The sequence below is a fragment of the Protopterus annectens genome, chromosome 8.part0, assembly GCF_019279795.1.
Source record: "Protopterus annectens isolate FY-2018-M chromosome 8.part0, PAN1.0, whole genome shotgun sequence".
Taxonomy (NCBI): Eukaryota; Metazoa; Chordata; order Ceratodontiformes; family Protopteridae; genus Protopterus; species Protopterus annectens.
Genome location: NC_056741.1, coordinates 235,003,411 through 235,031,255, shown reverse-complemented (window position 1 = coordinate 235,031,255; position 27,845 = coordinate 235,003,411). Strand labels below are relative to the sequence as shown.

The window sequence follows — 27,845 nt, the reverse complement described above, 5'->3', positions numbered from 1 at the left end:
AATCAAAATCCGACTGAGATTCTACAACTAGAACAGGTTAAAAAAAAACCCAAAAAACAGAGAAATATCTCAAAATATCTCAATTTCCAAAAAGTTTTCGGTACTGCCTACAATTAAAAGTAAAGTACAGTTGTATAGACTTACCATAAATTTAGATGTTCAAGTGTATTCATTGTTGCAGTCATCACATTTGGGTTATCTGCCTGCAGGTAGCCCTCAGTTGGCCTGAATACCAGAGACTTTCTGCATCGGTAGCTGTCGCTCCGGGACTGACGTCAGGTCGTCAGGGGTATAAAAACAGGCAGCCGATGCCATTACATCAGTTTTTCTTGCCCCAAATTTCAAGAGCCCCCCCCCCCAAATAGGGAGCTAAGTTATGGTGGGGAAAACACCACCAGTTAAAAAGTAAATACCAATACTCCTGAAGGGGGTGAGTAATAGACAAAGAGGGGAGAGAGAGAGAGACAAGGGGGCTGGAGGGAGGGAATCCAGGACTGCAACAGTGAATACACTTGAACATCTACATTTATGGTAAGTGTACACAACTGTACTATGTTCTTCGTGTTTCACTGTTGCAGTCATCACACTTGGGTAGGGTCCCAAAGCTGAAGGGTAGAGGCAGTCAAGAAGAGTTGGAGCTGGCTAGTATGCCTTGCAGGACTGCTGTTGCAAAACCCGCCCTGGATTTGGAAAAGAAAGGCAGGTGGTAATGGTTGGTGAATGTGTGTACAGACCTCCAGGTAGCAGCTTCCAGGATGTCCCTGGTAGGGACTCTCCTGAGTAATGCTGTAGAGGTGGAAGTTGCCATAGTGGAGTACGTTCTGACCCCTGAGGGGTTGGTTTCCCATGGTGCTCATAGCAGAAATGGATGCATTGTGCTATCCATTTGGAAATTGTTTGCTTTGAAATGGCCTTTCCCTCTGCCCCTGGTGCAAAGCTGAAAAATAACTAGTCAGAGTTCCTGAAGGTCTTAGTCCTATCAAGGTGGAATCTGAGCTGTCTGTGCATATACAAGGAGAGCAGGATCCTTTCTCCTTTATTTTGGGGATTAGGGAAGTAGGCTGGCAAATGGAGAGATTGGTTGAGAGCCACACTGGACACCATTTTAAGCATAAAGGAAGGGTTAGTCCTGAGGGGAAACCCTGTCAGCATGGAAAATACTGAAGGGTTCCAAAGCCATAAGTGCTTGTAGCTCAGACACTCTTCTAGCTGAAGTGATGGCCAGAAGCAAGGCTGTTTTCCAAGAAAGGAATTTTAACTCTGCTGACGCCGCAGGCTCAAAGGGGGGTAGCGTGAGCTTTTCCAGTACAAAGTTAAGGTCACAAACAGGGGTGGGTGCTCTCCTAGGTGACCTTAAACTTACTGCCCCTCTCAGGAACTGTTTGTTAAGAGGGTGAGAGAAGAGAGGTGGCTTGTTGGTGTAATGAGCCGAAATGGCAGAGGCATAGATCTTAATGGAGGAAAAGGATAGGCCTCTGTGGAGTAGATCTGCTACGTAATCCATGATTAGAGGCAGGGAGGGCAGAGTTGTGTCCTCTCCTTTAGATCAAATCCAGGAACAGTACCTTTTCCACTTATCAGCATAGGATTTCCTTGTACTGGGTCTTCTGGCTTCAAGAATGATGTCCAGCACCTACTTGCTTAGGCTGGTTACTGGGGGAGAGTTCAAGGAATAAGCCAGGCTGCAAGATTTAGGGATTGCAGTTGTGGATGCAAGATGTGTCCCCCCTGCTGAGAGAGCAGGGTTGGGTTCTGGTGTAGGTGCCAGGGTGACACCAGTGACAGGCTGCGCAGGAGTGGGTACCAGTGCTGGTGTGGCCAGTCCAGGACAATCCAAATTGTCCTTGGTCTGTCCTGTCTTATCTTGAGCAATACTCTTGACAGAAGGGGCAGTGGGGAAAGGCATAAATTGATAGATTTTCCCACTGGACGGATAGGGCATCCACTTTCCAGGCCCTGCTGTGAGGTGTCCTGGTGCAGAATTTGCTGAGCTGGTGAGGGGGGGGAGCCAAAGAAATCCACCTCTGGGGTCCCCCATTTCTAAATCAGAAGGTTGAAGTTGCTGGGCTCTAGTTGCCACTTGTGTGGGTCTACAAGATTTCTGCTTGTCGTCTGTCAGTGAGTATTGTTTGCCTGGCAGGAATTGAGCTTGCAGATGGACCTAGATGTCTAAGGCCGTGTTCCACAGGGCCATGGCTAGCATGCAGAGTGGATAAAAGTGGGTTCCCCCCTGCTTGTTTGAAGTACCACATAACTGTGGTGTTGTCTGTTTTTATTAGTAGGTGTCCTGGTGAGAGTAGGGATCTAAAAGCTGTCAGTGTGCTGCACAGCTAGCATCTCTTTTTGGATGATGTGCAGATGAATTTGGATTGGGCTCCAGTGGCCCTGAATGCACTTGCCGTCCATGTGGTCCCCCCAGGCATAGTCTGATGCATTTGTGGTTAGGGTCTGGGCAACGTGGGGTTGAGTAAAGAGCAGTCCCTTGTTGTGGTTGCATGCTGCTGCCCACCAAAAAAAACTCTGTCCTTAGACAGGGTATTATAGGAATGACAGTTTCCAGGTCCTGAGAGTGTTGGCACCAAAGACTTTTTAAGTAACATTGAAGTTTCATCATATGCAGTCTGGCATATGGAATTAGTAGGATGCATGAGGCCATGGAACCCTAGGGCCTGCAGGATTTTCCTTGTGGAAAGCTAGGTTCTGGTGGCCATTTGAGTAAAACAGTCTGTCAGATAGGCTTGTTGATCTGGAGTGAGGAATGCCATCTGGGATGCTGAGTTCAAGCTTGCTCCCAGGAATACAGTCTTTTGACTGGGGACTAATTTTGATTTATTTTCATTGATGGTGTACCCCAGGGAGGTTAGAAGGCTTTTTACAAATGTCAGGTGCTGCAACAGCATTTCCTGACTGTCTGCCTGAATCAGGCAGTCATCCATGTACGGGTAAATTTGAATATTTCTCTGTTTGCAGTAAGCAACGACTGGAGCCAGGCATTTTGTTAATACTCTGGGAACAGTGGATAAGCCAAAGGGAAGTGCAGAGAAAGTACAGGTAATTGGAGATCTGGGGACACAGGTAGATATAGTAATCTCTCCTTTGACAATCATATTTCCAAAGTAGTTAGGAAATCCTTCTATGTGGCCCATCTAATTACTAAAGGATTCACATCTAGAAATAAAGAGGTTATAGTGCCCCTCTACTCGTCATTCATCAAACCCATCATAGAGTACAATGCCCCATTTGGGATGTACCTCACAAGACACTTTCAACAGCTGGAAAGACCACAAAAGTACCTCACCAAGAGGATTACTGGCCTCAAACATATGTCCTATGCAGCCCGACTGAAAAAACTCCGGCTGTACTCAGTGGCATTTCGCTTACTCAGAGGTTATCTCTGCTTGACTTACAAAGCCATGTCCAACTCAGAATTGATGGACATGCTCCACCTAAAGAAATCCAAGTCACTGCGAGCCATGCGCTCTAGTGAGCTAAACCTCACCACAACAATAACAGAGCATGCAGGAGGGATAGATTCCTGTTGCAGAGACTCCTCATGCTTTGGAACAAAATTCCAAATTACATCAGGCAGAGCCCCTCACTAACACTCTTCAAGAGAAACCTTGATGAGTGGATGAGTAACAGAAAATACACCCCTGGGATCACTTCATTGGTTCTGCTTGACAGAGGCTCAGTTAATTAATCAATGGAGTGGCAAAAGCTGACACACTCTGGCTAGGCTTATAAATGCCCTCAGGCAGATAGCCTAGTACCTACCTATGAACACTTACCATAAATGTAGATGTTCGAGTGTATTCACTGTTGCAGTCATCACATTTGGGTTATCTGCCTGTAGGAAGCCCTCAGGCAGCCTGAATACCAGAGTGTTGGGATTTCTGCGTTGGATGCTGTCGCTTCTTCCATGATGTCAGGTCGTCAGGGGTATAAAACATGCAACCGATGCCATTACATCAGTTTTTCTTGCCCCAGATGTCAAGTGCTCCCAAAATAGGAAGCAATTACATGGTATGGAACACCCCCAGCAAAAAGCAAATACCAATGATACAAAATATGCCAAACAAAAAAGACTGGTACAAGTAAGGATAATTCAGGGGGCTGGAGGGAGGGATGCATGTTAAGAATAAAGTAGTAAATAATAGGCATACTATGTTTAAACCTATTTTCTTATCAACTGATGAGTATATAGACATTAACAACTGTGCTCAGCAAGATGATGGGAATGTAAGATATGTTACATCATATAATATAATGTCATACTTAGTCAAAAGAGTTATAAATAAATACTGGATGGTGTTAATGGCATCTGAGGAAATTAAAGTAGTTTTAGGTGACAGGCCACAGTTTGCATATAAAAATATGAAAACATTAAAAAGTATGCTATGTTTTAAAGACTTTTGGGAAGATACACAAGGTCCCAATAAAACTGATAAGAGAGGTACTTTTTGCTGCAGAAACTGTAGTTGTTGTAGTGATATATATAATGATACTAATAACATTTATATGAGCAATGTATTTGTACATCCAACAACAAATAAAACATTAACATTTAATGTTCCAGCTACTTGTACAACTAACTACGTGGTTTATCTTGCAACATGTGTAGCCTGTCCTTCTTTCGATGTAGGAAAAACGACCAGAAAATTAAAAGAACGTATAATAGAGCACAAATCAAAGATAAGAAGGGCATGTGAGAACAATGCTTTATATAAACATATTAATGCACATGGAATAAATCATAGGTTTAAATTTAGGGTAATCGATAGAGTTTATATATCAAGTAGAGGTGGTGACACAGGGAACCTTTTAGAAATTAGAGAGTATGAATGGATCATTAGACTATCGGCTGATAGTCTTCCTGGTCTGAACTCTGCTATTTCTTTAAAACCTATTTTAATTAGAATATAACGCACTAAGTTGAAATAATAAAATCTAAAATATGTTTTATTTTATATGATATATATAGATTGATAGGTTCATAGATTAGTACTAGGCTAACTGCCCTTGTGAGCCATTTTAAGCCTAGCCAATTATCCCTTGTGAAACTCAAACCTTGCACCTTGTGTTTGTAAGGCAAACACCTTAACCATTAGGCCACCCTCCCAACCCCTATATATATTTTGTATAGATCTAGATATATATTGCTTATAGTACATATATTTAAATCATGTATTTATTTAGAGTATTTAATTCCAAATGTTTTAATGTTTATATGTTTTTATTAATCTTCTTGATCATATGACTTTTGGGCTGCAAGTCATGTGATAGTATTGGGTTCTTACTTAAGTCACTGTTTGTGATTTAACCTGTATTAAGCATTGAGGAAGGGTGTATAACCTGAAAGCTTTGCGTGTTATATAAAGATTTTTTTCTTCTCAACGGTGTGAGTTATTTGCTGGAGGGAGTGTAACCAGGACTGCAACAGAGAATACACTTGAACATCTACATTTATGGTAAGTGTACACAAATGTACTATGTTTTTCGTGTTTTACTGCTGCAGTCATCACATTTGGGTTGATTCCCAAAGCTGAGGATGGGTGGAGGTAGTTAAGAAGCATTAGGGCTGGCAATCAGGCCCTGTAAGACTGCTGTGGCAAATCCAGCTCTGGATTTAGAAAAGATAGGCAAGTGGTTAAGGTCTTCGCCTCCAATGCACAAGGTACAAGGTTCGATCCTGACCTCCGACTAATGCCTGTTTGGAGTTTGCATGTTATCTCTGTGTCTCCGTGGGGTTTCTCCCATGTCCGAAAAACATGCTGAGTGTTTCCATCTCAAACTCGCCAATGAATGGAGCTGTGGGCAACAGCACAGACTCTACAAGGTGCCCAATGGGGGGAAGAGTTGTAAAAAGACCAACCGCTTTGGACATCTATTGTGGTGCGCAGTATCCTCAAGATAGGAGAACACGGATCACAAACTGCGCGCCGTGGCAGGGCTAGCCACTCGACGGTGTAAAATATGGCTCTAGGTGATTCGGTCATGTTGACTGTCGCCAACAAATGGGCATGGGTAGTTACCGGTGATAAGTGGGTTGAGGACCCGGCCTACTCTCTGACCCATGCCAGGGACCCATGCTAACAGTGGGAGGGGTTTATGTGCCCCTAGTTTCCAGTGTGTGCCCGCCATAAAAAGCCCAGCAGCCCTGGGTCAATAGGCTACTGGCTGGCTGGTGTCTAGTTGCCCAGCCTGGGTTACCTGGGATAGCTCTGTTGAGTGAAAGCTGGACATAAAACCAACCAACCTGCCAAACATGAACTGAGAATTGCTACGCTTAATGTAGGTTCACTGACAGGACGCAGCGTAGAAGTGGATGACATGATGATACGGAGGAGGCTGGACATCCTATGTATCCAACAGATGAGATGGAAGGGCAGTGCAACAAAGCCACTTGGCTTGGGATCCAGCCTCTACAACTCAGGTGGTGGACAGGCTAGAAATGGTGTAGGAACTGTGGTGAGACAGAGGCTTCAGAAGTCAGTGAGGGATATCATCAGAATTAATGACAGACTCATGGCAATCAGACTCCAGTGTAATGATAGGACAGTATTCATAATCTCAGCCTATGCCCCACAGCAGGGTTGTGATAGTGAGGAAAAGAGTGCATTCAGACAGCAGTTGCAGGACCTACTAGATAAAGCAGGACAACATGAATTGGTGTTGATAATGACTTAAATGCACATATTGGGACAAACAGAACAGGATATGAGGACTGCCTGGATCCACATGGGTGGAGCAATAGGAATAAAGAAGGAGAAGCCATTCTAGACTTATGTCTGGCAAATGGCTTGATAGTAGCCAACACATGGTTCAGAAAGAGACAGTCACAAGATCACATACAAGAGTAGCCAACATGCAACTCAGGTAGACTTCCTCCTAGTAAGGAAAAGGCACTGGGGTAGATTCCATGATTGCAAAGTCATCCCCAGTGAAACAGTTGGTTCACAGCATAAACCAGTAGTTGCCACAATCAGCTGCAAGCAGTGGTCAGAGAAGGCTCTAAGGTCAACAGAGACCAGGCTGAAGACCTGGAAGTTGACTGGAGAGAAAGTACAGCAGTTCAAGGAATTACTCAGGGCTCTAGCACCCCAAGAAGAGGAGGAAATAGGTGGAGTTGAAGAAGAGTGGCAGCGCCTAAAACAGCATGTGTTAGGACTACAGAAAAGATATGTGGCCGAGCCAGGTATGGAAATAAGGTACATAAGGAAAGCTGGTGGTGGAATGCAGAAGTGCAGGAAGTAATCGAAAGAAAGAAGGAGTGCAGGAAGAAGTGGGAGATTGAAAAGACTGACCAAGCTAGGAAGGACTACTGGTTGGCTAACAAAGAAACTAAGAAAGAATTTGCAATAGCAAAGAATAGGGCATCAGAGGCACTCTATCAACTTCTGGAAAGTGACTCAGTAAGTGGCACAAAGAAACTATACCAGGTTGCAAGGCAAAGACAGAAAGATAAAGAAGATAGTCAGACACCCTTCATAAGGGATACCAGCAACAACATGCTCACCAGCCCAGAGGACAACAAAGGCAGATGGAAGGAGTATTTCCAGCAGCTTCTGAAAGAAGAAAACCCCACAGAAGTGGTACTGCCCCAGAAACAACCTACAATGAGAGTAGAAGAGGAGCCCAGCTTAGAAGAAGTAAGAGCAGCACTAAGGAAAATGAAGTCAGGGAAAGCAGCAGGCTCAGATGAGGTCACAGCAGATATGATAATGATGCTGGGTGAGCTAGGGGAGAAATGGCTCCTGAGGGTACTAATTGCAGTGTGGAGAGAAAGGCGTATCCCAGATGACTGGAGAATAAGCATACTCATGCCAGTGTACAAGAACAAAGGGGACATCCACAACTGTGGACAGTACAGAGGCATCAAACTCCTACCACATTGCATGAAAGTTCTGGAGAGGGTGATTGATAAACGGATACTCAGAACAGTAGAATGCAAGATGGGAGATGAACAGTTCGGATTCAGATCAGGATGCAGCACAATTGACGCGATGTTTGCATTGAGACAGATACTTGAGAAGAGGAGAGAGTCAAACTGGGCTTTCCTAGACTTGGAGAAAGCATATGACAAGGTCCCAAGAAAGCTGATATGGGCAGTACTGCGGTGGTTTGAAGTCCCAGAAACATTGGTAGAATTAGTACAGGCTATGTACAAGGACCCACTGACTCGTACGAACAGTGTTTGGCCTCACTGAGGGGTTCCCAGTGGGAGTGGGTGTACACCAGGGTTCAGCTCTGAGCCCACTGCTGTTCATACTGGTAATGGACTACATCAGCAAACAGGTTGGAGGGGTCAGAGCAACAAAGCTGCTGTATGCAGACGATGTGGCAGTACAGGCAGACTCTGATCTAGAACTTCAGCAAAGGATTGGAGAATGGAATGCAAATCTGAAGGCACATGGGATGAAACTAAGCACAGATAAGACAGTGGTAATGGCAGCAGATTGGGGAAATCAGAAGAAGCTGAGAATAGAGATAGATGGGAAGATAGTGGAAGAGGTAAACAGTTTCAAGTATCTGGGAGGGGTGGTTGATGAGAAGGGTAGTCTGAATGAAGAGGTCAAAGCTAGAATCACAGGGGCTGCAGCCAACTGGCATAGAGTATCAGGTGTAGTATATGACAGAAGAATGCCAAAGAAGCTGAAAAGTAAGGTGTACAAGACAGTGGTGCGACAAGTACTACTGTATGGTACAGAAACCTGGGCAGTAAAGGCCGAACAGTTGAAGAAGCTAGAGGTGATGGAAATGAAGTGCCTGAGAAAGGTGGTGGGATGCACACTGCGGGACAGGCGAAGAAATGAGGACATAAGAGCAGAAGCCAAAGTAGCTCCGATTGCAGAAAAGATCAAAAAGAACAGATTACGATGGTATGGACACATGTGTAGAAAAGCAGAAGACAATCTGGTGAGGGAGATTTGGGACAGACAGGAAGAAGGTAAGAGGAAGTGAGGGCGTCCAGCAAAGAGGTGGATGGATTGTGTGAAAGATCTGGGACAGTCAGGCATGAGTGTTGAAGAAGTCAGGAGAGTGGCACTGAATCGAGAGAGTTGGCGACAGTTAATACGATACCCCGACCCCATGTAAATGGGAAAAAGGGGACGATGATGATGATGATGAGGCAAGTGGTAATGCTTGGTGAAATTGTGTACAGAGCTCCAGATTGCAGCTTCCAGGATGTCCCTGGTATGGACCCCCTGAGAAATGCTGTAGAGGTTGATGTAGCCCTAGTGGAATGTGTTCTGATCCCCTGTGGGGTAGGTTTCCCATGGTGTTTGTAGCAGAAATGGATGCAGTGTGCTATCCATTTAGAAATGGTTTGTTTTGAAATGGCTTGCCCTCTGCCCCTGCAGCAAAGCTGACTAGCAGCTGGTCAGATTTTCTGAAAGGCTTGGTCCTGTCCAGATAGAACCTAAGCTGCCTGTGCACATCCAGGGAGTGCAGGATTCTTTCCCCTTTATTCTGAGGATTAGGGAAAAAAAGTTGGCAAATGAATGGGCTTGGTTTAAAGCCACACTAGATAACACCTTGAGCACAAATGATGGGTTAGTCCTGAGGGAAACCCTGTCCACATGGAAGATAATGAAGGGTTCCATGGCCATAAGGGCCGGCAATTCAGACACTCTTCTTGCTAAAGTGATGGCTAGTAGTAAAGCTGTTTTCCATGAGAGGAATTTTAACTCTGCTGTAGCAGCAGGTTCAAAGAGCGGAAGCGTGAGCTTTTCCAATACAAAGTTAAGGTCCCAAGCTGGAATGGGAGCTCTCCTGGGGGGGGGGGGTCTTAAATTTTTGGCTCCTCTCAGGAACTGTTTGACCAGAGGATGAGAGAAGAGGAGTGGCTCAGTATTATAATGAGCTGAGATGGCAGAGGCATGACTCTTAATTGAAGAGAAGGATAGGCCTTTCTGGAGCATTTCTGTTAAGTAATCTAGTATATGAGGTAAGCTGGGCACAGTTGTGTCCATTCCCTGAGATTGGCTCCAGGAACAGTATCTTTTCCACTTTTCCGAATAGGATTTCCTAGTACTAGGCCTCCTTGCCTCAAGGATGTCATCCAGCACCTGCTTACTGAGGGTTGCTGGTGATGAGTTCATGGGAATGAGCCAGCCTGCTAGGTTCAGGTCTGTAGCTGAGAGTGCAAAATCTGGCCCTCCTTCTGGGACAGCAGGGAAGGGGTCTGAGGCAGGTGCCATGGTGGCACTACTGTCAGACTGCACAAAAGAGGGTACCAGTGCTGGCGTGGCCAGTCTGGTGCAATTAGGATTGTCCTTGGCTTGTCCTGTTTGATCTTTAGTAGAACCTTTGAGAGGAGGGGCAGAGGGGGAAAGGCATATATTGAGAGGGTTTCCCAGGTAAAGGACAGGGCATCCACTTTCCAAACATGGCTGCGGGGAGATCTGGTGCAATATTTGCTCAATTGATAGTTCTGAGGGGAAACAAAGAGGTCCACCTCTGGTGCTCCCCACCTGTGCCTCAAAAACTTGAATATTTTGGGTTTCAGTTTCCACTCATGTGGGTCCATGAGATTTCTGCTTAAGTCGTCTGCCAGTGAATTTAGTTTGTCTGGTAGGAACTGAGCTTGCAGGTACACTTGGTTGCTCAAGGCTGTGTTCCATAGAGCCATGGCTAATCTGCAGAGTGGGTAGGAATGGGTTCCCCCTGCTTGTTTATGTACCACATAACTGTGGTGTTGTCTGTCTTTATCAATAGTTGTCCTGGAAGAATAAGGCAGTTGAAGGCTGTCAGAGCATTCTGTACAGCTAACATTTCTTTTTGACTGATATGCAGGTGCATTTGCTTTATGCTCCATTTGCCTTGCATGCATTGTCCTGCCATGTGAGCCCCCCATGCATAGTCTGATGCATCTGTTGTTAGGGTTTGGGCAGCAGGGTGTTGAGTGAAAGGGAGTCTCTTGTTGTGGTAGCAGGCCTCTGCCCACCAAAGGAACTCTGTCCTTAGGCAAGGAATGATAGGTATCATTGTTTCCAGGTCCTGAGAATATTGACAACAGAGACTTTTTAAGTACCACTGAAGTTTCCTCATATGCAGTCTTGCATATGAAATTAGTAGAATGCAAGAGGCCATGAACCCTAGGGGTTGCAGTATTTTTCTTGCAGATAGCTGGGTTTTGGTGGTGAGTACACTGAAGTAGTCTGTCAAATAAATTTGTTTTTCTGGAGTGAGGAATGCCATCTGGGAAGTTGTGTTCAAGCTTGTTCCCAGGAATACAATCTGTTGGCTGGGTACCAGATGTGATTTCTTTTTGTTAATGGTGTACCCCAGTGAAGTTAGAAGTCTCTTTACAAACGTCAGGTGCTTTTGTAGTAATTCCTGACTGTCTGCCTGAATCAGGCAATCGTCCAAGTATGGGTAAATTTGAATTCTTCTCTGCCTGCAATATGCAATGGCTGGTGCTAGGCATTTTGTGAATACCCTGGGCGCAGTAGATAAGCCAAAGGGAAGTACAGAGAACTGATAGTGCATAGAGCCTGCTCTGAAACGTAGGTATTTCCTGCAAGATTCCCTTATGAGGATGTGCAGATAAGCTTCTTTTAAGTCTAGGGTTGCTAGCCAGGAGTCCTTGGCTAGCATAGGAAGCAGCTGTTGGAGAGTAACATTTTGAATTTTGGAACCACCAGAAAGGTGTTGAGAATAGACATATTCAGGACGCCAATAGTTTTCTTTTCTGGGTACCAGAAACAGTCTGGAATAAAAGCCTTGTCCCCTTTGTTCTGCTGGGACAGGTTGAACAGTCTTGATACTGAGAAGAGAAAGCACTTGCTTTTGGGCCTCTGCCCACTGGTTTGGGGGGAGGTCTGGCCATCCGCTTGGGGTTGGGAGTGAGTGGAAGTGGAATCTGTATCCCAGGGAAACAATGTTTAAGACCCATCTGTCCTGGGTAAAGTTCTCCCAGTTTTTGGCATGCAGGGCAGTTTTTCCCACCTAAACGTGCAAGTACTTGGGCAAGGCTTGGAACAGTTAAGGATAAGTCATTGTGAGATTTTACCATAGGATGGTGGCTTACTACTCCCTGTTTTGGAGGTGGGAGCACTCCATTGCTTAGATCTGTGCATATCCCGAGACTGTAATCTTGGTTGTCTGCTGCCCCTGGGTTTGGACTGAGAAGGTCTGGGAGGGACTGGAAAAGACCAGTATTTAGAAGGCCAATGTCTACTGAATCTAGGTGGCTGTACCTGTAAGAAATCTTTAACAGTTTGCAAAGATTTAGCTTTCTCCTCCATCCTTTTGAGGACTTCTACTTTATTGCCAAATAGATACTCTTGGTTTAATGGTGCATCTAGTAATTTTGCTTTGACATGGTCTGGCAAGGTTTGTTCCTTAAGCCAAGCATGCCTTATAAGAACAGACCCAGTGACAGCAGCCCTGCAAGATGCTTCTAAGGCATCAAAACCACATTGCAAAGTATCTTTAACAACTTGGTTTAGCAGAATGCATTAACTCTTGTATATCTTTATATTCTGCACAATCAGGAATCAACATCATTTTCTGTTTAATTAGTTCCATAATATGTTGCTGATACTTTAACATATGAAACTGGCCATTTAAAGCCCTGATGGCAAGAGTAGCAGAGGTGTATACCTTCTTACCCCATCTGTCTAAAGCCCTAGAATCCCTGTCCGAAGGGGTTGGATTTTTGGCCGTTGTAGCCTTAATGCCTTTAGGTCCCTGGGAAATGGTCTCTGGATCCACAGCAGGATTCTTAAAGAGGAATTTGTGGATGAAAGGTACTCTATAGTACCTGTCAGGTTTCCTGGGAGTTGGAGGCAAAGTATCAGGGGTAAGGCTGAAGTCCAAGAAGACATCATTTGCAATTTCCAGAACAGGGGGGATAGCTAGAGGCCTGTGCTGAGGCAAGTTTAAAAATTCCCTGAGTCTTTTTGGACTGAGAATAGTCCTGATTCTCCCAGCGGAAATGCTCTCTAAGGGTATGCAGGGTTTCACCAAAAGAAAAGAAAAATCTTCTGGTGGGGAAGCAGAGGGAATGGAATCCACTGCATCAGAATCCTCATAGGTGGATAAGGGTATGTCCTGGTAATCAGAGGGGTCAGAGTTATCAGATTCCTGATCTGAAGAATCAGAAGGCAAATCAGTTCTTGGTCTTTTTGAGGGGGAAGGCTGGCTTCCCCTAATTAAAGTAATAAGGTCTTCAGCCATTCTAAGCATTTGTTTTTGTGTCATGTGGGCCTGAGAATGCACTTTAGTTGTCTGTTTCCTAGGCATAGTGCGAACTCTAGGCCTGAGAAATTCAGTATTTTTGGTTTGAAACAAAGTCGTCAGTTTAATATGAAAACTGGAAGGCCTGAATACACCCTCAGAAGTCAGTGCCTGCACAGTGGCTCCAGACCCATCCAAGGTAGAGCAGGTTCTATAGTCGAAAAAGCATCTTGCGGTATAAAGGACTCCGAATGGGTTTCAGTAGAGGCCTGAGAATCTATAGAAGTGGGTATTAGGGGCTGCAAAAGCTCGTCACTGAGAACCGGCAGACTGGGGACTAGCTTAACGGTAGCATCATCGGCAGTTTTGGACCTATGCGGTCTGTCTTTATCCTTACGGTTTTTCGAAAGAACGGTAGTCGGATGGCTTAACGAAGCCACTTTAGAATACGGAACTCGAGAGCAAAAGAATTTAGCGACAAAAAATAGCCCGATGACGAATAGTTTGGGCACTGAACAAGGCACAAAACCAACAGCGAGGGAAGTCATGGTCTGGGCCTAAACAGGTGACACAGTAAGAATGAAAATCTCTGTGAAGTATTTGCTTTCCAGAGGTAAGACAATTATTAATTTTTTCTGACATCAGTTAGAGCAAGAAAAAAGGATCCCCAACAGTTACTTATTTTTTAGAAGACTTCAGGTCTGAAACTCAAACAACGGAAATTTCAGGAGGCGGCCAACCGGCACTTGCAAACTGCTTCTGCTTCAGGCTCTGCATGGCAAGAAAGACATCCTAGCTGACAGGTTCAGTGCAAACTTCTCCCCCCTCCCCCCACCAAAAGGGCAAATATCTATCCCAACAGACTGCTGCCCCCCTGACATCTCAGATGCCCAGGTAAGAGCCGCCCTCTCCAAAGCAAAAAACACAGCATCAATGGGACCAGATGGTGTCCCGGGCTGCGTCCTACATGAACTCCAAGAAGAGCTAAACCCAAACATAAAACTACTGTTCAATCTTAGCCTTACTACAGGATATGTACCCAAAGAGTGGCGTACAGCAACAGTGGTCCCTCTCCACAAAGGTGGTGCCTCAACGGATCCTGGAAACTATCACCCCATAAGCCTGACTAGCTTCGTCTGCAAAGCTATGGAAAGGATCATCATGAACCTCATAAATAAAGATATTGGGGACCTACAGACACTGGATCCTACCCAGTTTGGCTTTGTTAAGGGCAGATCCTGCCTCTTATACCTGGTCAATTTCTTTGAAACAGTCACCAAGGCCATTGACGAGGGGAAGGTGGTCCACACAGCCTACCTGGACCTCGCAAAAGCCTTCGATACAATACCCCACTCAGGCATTATAGATAAGATCACCAGCTTAAATATAAACCCCTATGTCACTAGATGGGTTGCAAACTGGCTCAAGGATAGAACCCACATGGTTAGAATTGCTGGAGCCATGTCAGACTCCAAACCAGTTACAAGTGGCGTCCCACAAGGCTCAGTCCTGGGACCTCTCTTGTTCGGTATATATTTCTCGGCGGTACAGGCCAACACTGAAGGACTGTGGCTGACCAAGTTCGCAGATGACTGCAAACTGGGCGCCATAATCAACTCTCCAGCCGACACAAGCATCCCCCAAAAGGGCCTCATAGAAACAGACAACTGGTGCCAGAGCCATGGCCTCAAGCTAAACGCCAAAAAGTGTATAATCATCCCCTTTGGCAAAAACAAAGTGCCCACAAATTACCACATAGGTGGTAATCCATTAAGTACAGAAGAAGTCATTAGGGACCTGGGGACCCAAGTTGATAGCAATCTCTCATTTGACAACCACATGGCCAAAGTGGTTAGAAAAACATTTTATATAGCCCACCTAATCAGGGATTCACATCTAGATCAGGGGAGGTCATCGTACCTCTTTACTCATCCCTCATCAGGCCCATAATTGAGTACAATGCCCCTTTTGGGATGTACCTTACCAGACACCTGCAGCAACTGGAAAGACCCCAAAAGTACATCACCAAGAGGATCAAAGGGCTCAAACAGATGCCATATGCTGCCCGGTTAAAGAAACTCCAGCTCTACTCAGTGGCATACCGCCTGCTCAGAGGCGATCTGTGCCTGACGTATAAAGCCATGTCCAACCCGAATTAATGGACATGCTGCACCTCAGAAAATCCAAATTCCATCGAGCTACGCTCGAGACTTGAACCTCAGCACTGAAATAAATAGGACATGCTGGAGGGACAGATTCATAACCCAGAGGCTCCCTTCACTCTGGAATAAAATCCCAGTCCAGGTTAGGCAGAGTCCCACATTGACTCTCTTCAAGAGGAATCTTGATGAGTGGATGGGAGATCGTAGGTTTACCCCGGCTATCACTTCTGTGTCACTGTTAGACAGAGGCACAGTATACTAACCTCAGAAAAAGGCATAGCAAAATTAATTTAAAATGGGTGGCGAAAGCCAAACACACTCTGGCTAGGCTTATAAATGCCCTAGGGCAGATAGCCTAGTATGAACCTATGAACCTATAATGGCATCGGCTGCATGTTTTATACCCCTGACGACCTGACATCATGGTAGAAGCAACACCATCCGACACAGAAATCCCAAGATTCTGGTATTCAGGCTGGCTGAGGCCTATCTGCAAGCAGATAAACCAAATGTGATGACTGCAACAGTGAAACACGAAGAACATCATCTAGTAATGCATAGATCCTGCCACGAAGCATAGATATTTCCTGCATGACTTCCTTATAGGGATGTGCAGGTAGGCCTCTTTTTAAGTCTAGGGTGACTAACCAGGCATCTTTGGCTATCATAGGCAAAAGCTGCTGCAGGGTGAGCATTTTGAATTTTGGTACCACAGGAAGGTGTTGAGAATTGAAAGATCTAGGATTGGGCGCCAAGTGCCCTCTTTTCTGGTTACCAGGAAAAGTCTGGAATAAAATCCTTGACCTATTTGTTCCACAGGAACAGGTTGAATTGCTCTTACAGAGATCAGGGATTGAACTTAGTTTTGTGCCTCTGCCCACTGGTTTGGAGGAAGGTCTGGGAACCCTTTTGGGGTTGGTAGTGAGTGAAAGTAAAATTTGTACTCCTAGGATACAATGTTGAGGACCCATCGGTCTTTGGTGATGGAAAGCCAGTTTTTTGCATGAAGGGCAAGCTTTCCTCCTAGTGGCACAAGCAGTTGGGCAGAGATGGAGAGTGGAGTTGAAAAGTCATTGGGAATTCTTTCCGTAAGGGGGTGGTTTAGCACTCCCTGCTTTAGAGGTGGAGGCACTCCATTGCTTAGATCTCTGCATAGCCAGAGACTGTAGTCTGGGGGGTCAGTTTCCCCTGGGTCTAGTTTGAGATGGCCTAGAGGGGGCTGGAAAGGACCAATGTTTCGAGGAGCAATGCCTACTGAATCTAGGAGGCAGTACTTGCAAGAATTCTTTGACTGTCTGCATAGATTTAGCGTTTTCTTCCATCTTTTTAAGAACCTCTTCTGCTTTGGTGCCAAACAGATTTTCCTTGTTTAAAGGAGCGTCTAATAACTTTGTTTTGACATGGTCTGGCAAGGTCTGCTCCTTCGGCCAAGCATGCCTTCTCAGTATGGAACCAGTGACTGCTGCCCTGTAAGATGATTAAAGGGCATCAAAGCCACACTGTTAGGTATGCTTGCTGACTTGGCTTGCAGAACACATCAGCTCATGCGATTCTTTATTTTCTGCACAGTCTGTAAAGGTAGCTATTTTTTCCTTAATAAGTTCCATAATATGTTGTTGGTATTTCAGCATGTGAAACTGAGAATTCAAAGCCCTAATGGCAAGAGTTGCAGAGGTATATACTTTCTTACCCCATCTATCTAAAGCTCTGGAATCCCTGTCCAAATGGATTCAATAAAGACATCATCAACAACATCCAGGACTGATGGTAAGGCCTATGTTGTGGCAAATCTAGAAATTCTCTGAGTCTCTTTTTGGACCGAGGATAGTCTTGGCATTCCCAGTGGAAATGCTCTCTTAAAGTATGTAAGGTTTCACCAAAAGAAAAATCCTCAGGAGGAGAAGCAGAGGGAGTGGATTCCTCTGCATCTGAATCTTCATAAGTAGATAACGGCATGTCTTTATAATCAGAGACCTCAGAGTTGTTGGACTCTTGGTCTGTTGAAGCTGCTGGGGACAGGTCTCTATTTCTCTTAGCAGGGGAAGGCTGACTTCTCCTAATCATCATAATAAGGTCTTCTGCCATTTTAAGCATTTGATGTTGTGGCGAGGGAGCAGGTGCATGCACTTTGGTTTTCATTTTTTTAGGCATAGCGCGTACTCTTGGCCTTAGAAACTCGGTAGTTTTAGACAGAACTGAAGATGCGAAAGAAGTCTTCGGTTTGAGTCGAACATCGGTAGTGCGAAGAACTTCCTCAGAAGCCGGTGCCTGTTCAGTGGCTCCGGACCCATCCAAGGTAGAGACATCCGCAGGTTCTGGAGTCGAAGAAGAGTCTCGCGACATACCGGACTCTAAACGGGTCTCGGCAGAGGCCTGGAAATCCACTGAAGTGGGCATCAGGAGCTGCGAAAGTGCCTCACTGAGTGTCGGCGAACTGGTGACTGGCTTAACGGAATGGTCGTCGGCAGCTCTAAAACTGCGCGTTCTGTCTGTCTTTATCCTTACGTTTTTTTCAGAAGATCAGTAGTCAGATGGCTTACCGAAGTCATATCGGAATACAGAGATCGAGAACAAAAGTATTTAGCGACAATAAGGGCCCGACGACGAATAGTTTGGGCGTTGAACAAGGCACACAACCGACGCAAGGTACGTCATGGTCTGGGTCTAAACATGTGACACAGTAAGAATGGAAATCTCGGTATGGTATTTGCTTTCCACAGGCAAGACAATTGTTAACTTTTTCTGACATCGGTTAGAGCAAGAAAAAAAGGGTCCCAAATGGGGTACTTAGCTTTAAAAGACTTCAGAATAACTCAATTTGAAAACAAAACCTCAGGTAGCAGCTGACCGGCACTCATAAGAACTGCTTCTGCTTCGGGCTCCTCTGCAAGAAAGACTGATGCAATGGTGTCGGCTGCCTGTTTTTATACCCCTGACAAACTGACGTCAGTCCTGGAGCGACAGCAACCGATGCAGAAATACTAAGTCTCTGGTATTTGGGCCGACTGAGGGCTACCTGCAAGCAGATAACCCAAGTGTGATGACTGCAATAGTGAAACACGAAGAACATCAGACAGTGAACAAACCCCAAAATTTTTTAGCAAGCAGAGGTTTCAGAATATTCCTCCATCCTGGAAAAGGGATCGGTTAAGCAAACCACAGGCACCAAGAATAAGCTACTAAAGTATGACCAGCATCCCTCCCAAAAAAGGGGTACACATCCTGTGAAGCAAGAATGTGCCACACAAAATAAGACAGAAAGCAGAACTACTCCAAAAGTAAAAATTAAATGACAAAAAGAAATATCAAGCTGCAATACATAAACAACAAAACAAAATGTACCAAAACCCCAGGCATCTGAGCTGGAAGCATTTTAAGCAAAAACTAAAGGCAGGATTCACGATTCAATTATTATTATTACATTCTTTCTTATAGACATGAAAAGAGGTTGAACTGGGCCCACAAGCAAAACCTAGGAAATCATCAAGTGTGGGACTCAGCAATGGAAAACTGAATGAGTGTAGACGCTTCTATGTGGAATACATGTAAAACGATGTTTATTAGGAAGATAAAAACGTCATTCACGGTAATGACTTGTACGATCAATCACTTCAGAGAGGTTCTACATCCATGATCTTGAAAATTTTAATCCTACTGGTGCAATCTGAGAAATTATTTAGTAAGGGTTGGGTGCCCCCCCATGTTACCCAAGATGCATTTTTTCTAAATTTTATGTTGCCATGTTCATAGATATCGAGCACTAAAGTGGTTGCTGATTTTAACAACCATAATAATCCTTAGCACATTTCTATAATCATCTATCAGCTATTCAGCATCTGGAAAACAATAATACCCTATTCTAGAAATGGAATCAGATGACACCTGCTTTTTAGCAGGTTATGAACAGGACAGTGATTTTGCCAAATCATTCTTTGCATGTACAGCCCTTCAGACATAGGCCAGCAACAAATATGGAAGTTGTCACTGGTAATTCTAAAATAAACTTTCTGGCCTGTCACATGCCTTGTACAAGATTCCGTGTATAGAGAAAGAAAAACAGGCTTATGGGTCTTGTGATTTATATAATACAGCATAAAAGGCAACAGAATCCACCTTTACATTTTTCTCCATAAGTGTGAGGAAATTAGACTCTGCCTGTAAAGATGATCTGCTAGTTTAAGTACAGAAGGCCTTGAATCAGGATGTTTCCAGACCAAGTCCAAAGTAGGACTGATCAGCTTTTACAGATCTCCTGTCTGAAATATGTTTTAACCATTTAAGAAGATGTACAAGAATTCTCAGCCCACTTTAAGGCACCCCATTATCATCACTAATATCTTCCTAAAGAAGGAAAATCCTGACTAGGAGAGACCTACAGATGAACTATCATTATTCCTAAAACAGCAGGCAGTGAAGATTCCTCAGTTTTAGTACGTAAAACAATGCGGCTATTAAATGGAAAAATCTAGACCTCTTGGAATGTGTGGCCAATACTCGTCACCACCAGAGACATGGATCAAACTGAATAAGTTCAGCAATAATGTGGTACAAACGTGAATGGCACAGGGACAGGTTTAAGTGAGGACCAAGTCAATTGGAAAGTCTGTGTCTGTGCAGCTAATCACATCTCCTACTACCTGTGGCAAAATGTTCTTACACATCTGTTCAGTCTACTTCCGGCACTCAGAGTCAGCCATAGAAGGAAGCCCAACAGAGAGTGGGTGGTCCTGACATCAGCAGAGAGAGAGGCACTGCACGTTGTTTACATTCTGACTGGCAAGCATGGGTAAGTTTCTCGAAGGCATAGGGTAGATTTAAGTACATGTGGACAGAAAATGGCAAGAAAGAAATGAGGGACTACAGCAGGTAGCATACTTCATCTAATGGGGAGGGATCTGGCAAACATGGTTGCAGGATTTTTTAAATAACTGCTGACCAATAAAAAGAAGAACTCACTTGAAATGAAATAATTTCAGAAGTCCTTTTGAAATGAAGTCTAGTTCCTGCTTTCCAGCACGATAGTATACAGCATAGCAGATTCAAGTTTAATATAAATAAGTATGAGAAGCTATACAATTATAACAACCCTACTACTACAACATTTCTTATTCTACATCTCATCCCATCTGTAATTTATAACCCTCATTAAATCATACCTAACAATGATACAATCCTGCCTTTGTACCAATAACATTTTTAAGCCTCTCCTAAAGCATAAAAGTCAAACGAGTATTGCAAAATTCTTGCACTTGTGCTACAGTCATCTTCTGGTTATAAGTCTCAAATTAATTTAACTAATTAAACTATGCATATGCCTCATCTATTGTCTAGCTGCTAAAATTACAGTAGGAGTACATTACATAGCAAAATAATGCTACATGTTCTATTGATGTGTGTTTTACATGATGTATAACACTACGGTATATAGATGTGTCTGACCTTAACATGCTGTAAATGCATACATAGTGATTATAATGTGGTTAATATATATAGTCATGTGCTATATAGTACAATTTTACTGTTATTTCTTACAAGTGCATACAATGAGGAGCTTTCCTCCCACGGCCTCTACTGAATATATGCTTTGCCCAGGCGGACTTTTCCAGCAATCAAAAGCAAATAAACAAACAAATAAATACATAAACATTCAGTCTGTGTATCTGTTATAAACAGATTTTATATATGTAAATACACACACACACACACACAAAAACAAAGATGCAAGAATGCAGGAAGAAGGGGGCAAACTTCTACCTCAGGCTTACCCTCTTCCACCATTATATATGTCAGAAGATTATACCATGATTTCCACCCCAAACAAATTAAAAGATAAAACAGTTACTGAACCTCAGTATCTCATGCTCTAGGTGTTTAACAGTATCCAGCAGTTCCATCTTTGTCTGTTGTAACGTCCAATTTTTCTCACTTTCATTTTGCAGTGCTTTCTGGGAATGGGTCAGGTTCTTCTCCAATAGGTCACATGATTCCTTCAGCTGTTCCTTGACATCTTGTAGTCGAGAGACCTCAGCCTTCAACTCTTCAACCTTATTAGAGAAGCAACAGACACAAAACAAAACAGACATAACTTTAACAACTTTTAAATGATTTTCTCCACTTTTGCTGGGTTGTAATCAAGTAACCTCTTTCACACATAACATATTCTGCAGCACACATAGACAAGGTAGATGCCTTCTAGAAGAGCGGTACCTGGTCACATGAATATTCCAAATGTAAATAAAAGGAAGTCGAAAAATGCAATGTACTCACCAAAAGACCAGGGCATCAAGGGAGACATTTCTACAGTAGTGTCATAAAAACATGCTTCTATTCCCTAGCAACATTTCCTTTTTTAACCAGAAATTTTTATCTAGCAGCATTTTCTTGTCTGACTTTAGACATAAAGCTTCAAGTGTCAGAGAAAACCCACATGACCAACCTAGACTGCTTGCTGTTTACCAGCTACACTAAAGGTCCAACTTTTCTAAGTAATAAATACGAGTTTCCAGCTGATACGGAATCCTCTCTAGCATGCAGCTGTGGAGGATTTCTTCTGAAAACCACAACTCAACTGGATTCTAAATTTTCTCTACAGCCTGCCTTGGGGAATGGGTACACATCAGTGCAACAGAGGATGCCAAAACACTGCACTCCTTAGTTCGTCTCCCACAAAATAACTAAAATTTGAATAACAAACTAGAATAAACAATAATGTGCATGCTTGTCTTACAGGAAAGTCTATTCTCTGCTGCTGGAGAGAGAAGCTGCCCAAATATAAGGGATCAGCAGAAAAATAACAATTCTCCATCGCAGAATGCCTTTTCACAGACCGAATGATACTGTGAACACGTATCTGTTGCAAATGATTTCAAAGGCCCTTGGCAGTAGATAAATGCAGGAACGAATCTCAAGCACTGTAAGTGGCACCTATGTCCCTACTGGATAGGGGCAACCTGTGAATACCTACTGTGTACAAGCCTACATAATAACCATAAAACTCCTTGGGAGTTTGACACGTCAGCAATATTTTGTTAAATTTGGGATAAGCTTGGCTAGGCTTAAAGTAGGTTTTGGTCTGACAGAGCAGTAACTACCAATGAACTATAAAATAAATGTCCCTAGAAGGCTGGAGTGTCGGGAAGGACTAAAGTCAAGGGCAGTGCAGGCTGACTCCTGAAATGTGAAGCTGCCAAAGAAAACCAAGACTCTAAAATAATTATACAAGCAATATTGCTTAACAAAGGTGTGAAATGACAACCAAGAAGCTGCAATGTACACATTCTTGAAACAGGCACAGTAAGCAGCCATGCTCAGGTGATGTGACTGACACTTTCCAAAGGGCAGTTAGCTACCTACTGCCAAAATAAAATGCAGTTAACAATCTACCAGGACATTTTATTTTATTTATTTATTTAAATTTGTCTACTGGGATAGAGCACTCAAACAAAGAACAATTACAGGCTCAACCCAGGTTATATCATAATGTAACAAAACAATGTAGAGTATACAAATAACAGTGATCTATATGCATATGCATAGAAGATCTAATAAACTAAATATATGGTCAGTTACAAAAGTGGAATAGAAGAGAGAGAATACACAAAGTGCGAGGAGCAGAAGTGGTGAAAATATGGCAGTAGTATCTGGGTTAGCTAAGCCAGTAGAGACCAGTGAGATGAAAGAGGGAACTACGTTATGCATTCTGGGTTAAGAATAGTAATGGAGTGGGTAAGCTCAATCAAAGTTTAGGATGACTGCATTAATTGCGTGGATCAGGTAGATGGTAGGTAAAGGTACTACACGGCTAGATATACTGGTTTAGGTGACGTCTTTCACATAGACAGCTACATTCAGACTGTGTTAGTCAGGATTGTTTAAACTGTGGCCTAAACAGGGAGTAGATGTTAAATCAACAAGAAATAACCGCCATAGTTTGGAGGTCAGAACAGAGAAGTAATGGCCAGTAGAGCACAGTCTGATAGAAGGACCAGCTCTGGCTTAGATAGATTATAGGCTTGAGATGCAATAAAATGTTTGGAAGGGGGTGGGTGAATAGGATTTGCTTTGCCAATAGAAACACCACTACACTCAAAACAAAGGAAACAAACTAGTTGGTCTTCCTAAAGCCATGCACCCTTCTTTAGGTAGAATAAAAAGATGGTGGCATTGCTTGACAGTATTGGAACATTTGCTGTCAAAGTCAGGATATTTACCATTTTGTGCAGGTCTGTTACTTGCCCTTCTTCCTGCCTGGCAGTCAGTAATAAGCTTGGTTAAAATAAGACCATCAACTCTACAATCCTGTTACTTTGCACTGATACTACTGACAGTTTTACCTATTTTACTATAAGCTGTGCTGCCTTTATGGTTCTATTCTGATGCGTGGCAACATGAACTAAGAATTGCTACATGCAATGTAGGTCCACTGACAGGATGTAGCTTGGAAGTGAATATGATATGATGGCAAGGAGGAAGCTGAAGTATCAAAAAGGTCCAACCACCACGATGCAGGAACCAGACTGACATCAAGGAAAAACTGGTCACAGAAAATGTATTCTGATACCTTGGCATTTCGCCTTCAGTGAATAATTTGTGACTAAAAACCACAACCTTTATACACCAGATAGCCAAAACTACTTGCATCATTAACCAATTAATTAATTATGTTAATTACATCAGCAAAGGACAGCTAATTGCTTGTTTTTTAGTGTTTTAGTACAGCCATCATCTAATGGTGGAAATTTTAGAAGGGAATTAAACAAATTAGAATGTAGGATTATTAATTACCATACTTTGTATCCAAAAGGCATGAATTTGGACAGTAATATTACCTTATAAAAGTTTTTGATATACTTTTTTTAAAAAAAAGTGTGAATAGTAGTTGCCATTGGAATTGTATTTATTTATTTAAATGCACTTTTAATTTATGTATCGGTAAGGCATTTGGTAATATTCTGAAGATGTCTCTTTAAAGTGTATTTCATGCTTTTTCACTTTTTTGTGTTTTCCTTGCTGATGTAATTAACATAATTAATTAATTGGTTAATGATGTAAGTAGTTTTGGCTACCTGTTGTATAAAGGGATGTTGTTTTTAGTCACAAAATATTCCTTGAAGACGAAAGACAGAGGTACCAGAATAAAATTTCTGTGACCAGTTTTACCTTGATGTCAGTCTGGTTCCTGCATCGTGGTGGTTGGAATTTCTTTGTGTTTCTTGTTTGGGAACATCTGATCAACCAGGTATTACTCATGGGGCTTTATTTGCTGACCTTGTTTGTAAAAGGGAATGTAAGATGGCTAGTATGGATCCCTGGTCGTCTACTACTGAGGATGGAATGACAGAGAAGTTTCAAGAACTGGAACGTTTAATGTTTAAAGACGTGACTGTCTTTTACAATCTTAAATTGCTTGAAAAATATGTTTCCCTGAATATTACACCAAGGGGTCTTCGTACTGACTGCCTGCTGGCTGGCGAGTTTACAGAGGATGAGGGAGACTTGCTCGTTGAGTGGAGGCAGGCTGCATTGGACTGTACGTTGCAATGGCTACATATCCTCATTAAACAGAACACCAGAATTGTTCAGAAATTGCAATTTATGAAGTTTCTCAATCTAAATATCAAAACTTGTTTTCTGAAATCAATAATAGAGTACAGAAAATGGAACATAATGTGTTGGATCGCAAAAAACGAAAGCTGTTAAGGGTCATAAGAGATTTTGATAACAATGTGGTTTATTCCTGGAAATGTAAGGAATGTTTCAATAGATCCATATCAAGGGGGCGAATGCCTACAGGTAGTCGTGATTTTCTGTTTCTTGTGGATAGACTAATATCAGCAAAATGAGTGTGTCGTTCGATGAAATATGCTCCGAAGAGTCCACTGAGTCACAAAAAAGTACCAAGAACTATGCAATCTTTTCAACAAGTCCAAACGTGACCCAAGAGAATGTGTGGAAAACACAACAGCAGTTAACAGTAAGACTTTCTGCTAATTCACTTCCTTTACTGACTGAAAAAGTTTTAACTTCTGGTTCAGTCTCTGCTTGTGTAATAAATGAGAACAATGAACAATTAAAAATTATTAATCTATCCTGTTTGGATATTAGTAAAAATGTTGAAAATGTACTTTTGAAAGTTCGTTCCCACGAGAATTCCTTCATTAGTGGACATTTTAGATATAAAAAGATTTTGTTGTAAGCTATATTTGAAAGTGTTTTTGCATGATCATAATAGTGCAGAAATTGTTAGTTCTGAGCCATTTGAGCAAACTGATGAGGATTTGCTGAATTTAAGTATGCATGAAACTGACTTGTACTTGCAGTTTATGGGGGATTATGATAGTATGCATGAAATTTCTGATAGTGAACTGGAATGTGAGCCTGGGGGTTCTTCCACTGGTTATGGGCGGTTACGGTTAAATATGCCCATTTTTGTCTTCTAATAGTACGTTTACACCTCCAAAATGTTCAAATGCTATCAATGTGTTTGAGAATACAGTGTGTAAAATGGTGAAATGCCATTTGGGGTCATTTTTAAAACAGTTTGTCTCTTCTAATCTTAGTAAGGATGAATGGTCAGCTTTTCAGAATTTGCAGTTGCAGTTGTGAAAGTCTGTTTTCAAGCAAGCTGATAAGGGGGGTAAACTGGGATATTAGGATAGAGGACAATATGATAGTATGGTTCATCAAATTCTGTTTGAAGAGAATAATTACTGTAAAGTGTCCAATAACCCAATTAAGCAATTTAACAAGGAATTAAGTGAACTTTTGGACAGGGTGGGAAAGATTGAATTTCTTGAAATCTAATGATGTTAGAAAATTGCTTGTTAAGGAAACAAGAGACCCCTTTATTTATGCTATTCCCAAGGTTCACAAATGTTTGATTACCCCCCCCCCTCGACAAACCCATTATTTTGGGTATAGGTTCCTATTTTGAGCATGTTAATTTGTTCTTGGATTTCCATTTTAAGAACTATTTGACAGTTGTTCCCTCTCATATTAAAAATACTAATGATGTATGTAAGAATTTATGTGATCTGGAGTGGAAGGATGATTATTTTTGGGCCACAGTAGATGTTAATGCTTTATATACCAACACAGAAAAAAGATGGAGATTGGAAGCCAAGGCTAAAATCATGGGGGAACGGCCCCGTACATTGTTTCTACTGGCCATTTTAGAGTTCTGTTTGACTCATAATTATTTTAAATGGAAGGATGATTGTTATTTGCAGGTATGAAGGACAGCTATAGGGGAAGCTTTTGCCTCACCTATGCTATCATTTATATGGGGGAATTTGAGAAGCAGTTCATGCTCCTGGAAGAGTTTTTTTGTTAATAATGTAATTTATTATATAAGGTACATTGATTATTTGATTTCTGTATGTAGAGGCAGTCAAGAGAAATTTGTAGAGTTTATGGAACAAGTTAATAATAACCCCCATGGTTTGAAATTCACTTGGGATTGGAGTTTAACATTTCTTTCTTTGATGTTGAATTTTCTATTAATGATCAGAATAAAATTCAACATAAGCCTTATAGGCAGCAAACATCAGTTAATGCCTTTTTACATGCTGACAGTATGCATCTCCCCATTTAATTGAGTCTTTGCCTTATGGGGAATTCCGAAGGATTTTTTATAATACCTCTGAAGAGAGTTTCAGGTGTGTTCATTTGGATCAAGTACATGATAGATTGATTTTGCAAGGGTATTCAGAGTTGCCCCTTTCTAAAGCTAGGCAAAACATTTTGGTGGTGGGGTGCAATGTTAAAAAGGCTGAGTATGGCTTGTCCACAGATGGACGTAAGAAGAAGTTATTTTTTGTTACGAGGTGCTCTTATTTTTCTCCTACTCTTGAAAATTTAGTAAGACAAGTATGGAATGTGGTTAGTGAAAATGTATCTGTAGGCTTTCTTTTTCCTAGTCACATCACCTTCTCTTATGGCAGACTTAATAATCTAAAAGAACTACTTAGTGTTGAAAGATTTAAGACAACTACAGAAGGTAAAGTGGGAACTCACTTGTGTGGTAATTGTTCAGTGTGCAGTAGAGTCAGGAATATGGATGGTTTCAAGATCAATTGGAAATTGTATTTAGCTAGGGAATATTATAATTGTAACTCATGTGGAGTCGTTTACATTATTGGCTGTGATTGTAGGGACATCTGTTGGTATATTGGGCAAACCACTAGGAAAGTTAAGGTACGAATATTAGAACACTTGGGGGATATTAGGAGATGTAAAATCGACAGTCCAGTAGCTGCATATTTTCTTTCCAAACACAAAGGGTCAGCTAATGGCTTGTTATTTAGTGTTTTAGCACAGCCATCAGCTAATGGTGGAAATTTTTGAAGGGAATTAAATTAGAATGTAGGATGATTATTAATTACCATACTTTGTATCCAAAAGGAATGAATTTGGACAGTAATATTACCTTATAAAAGTTTAATTTTTGATATGCTTTTTTTAAAAAGTGTTAATAGTAGTTGCCATTGGAATTGTATT

The 27,845-nt window shown here is 42.4% G+C and overlaps 1 protein-coding gene across 1 annotated transcript in view; it reads right to left on the bottom strand.

The window, feature by feature from the left end:
* The window catches only part of LOC122808202 (rootletin-like), a 295,087-nt gene that overhangs the window by 6,725 nt on the left and 260,517 nt on the right, over nucleotides 1–27,845 (bottom strand). The window contains exon 7 of the mRNA XM_044079171.1: nucleotides 21,195–21,391. Within this exon, the coding sequence (XP_043935106.1) occupies nucleotides 21,195–21,391 (197 nt within the window). The remainder of the gene's footprint in view (nucleotides 1–21,194; nucleotides 21,392–27,845) is intronic.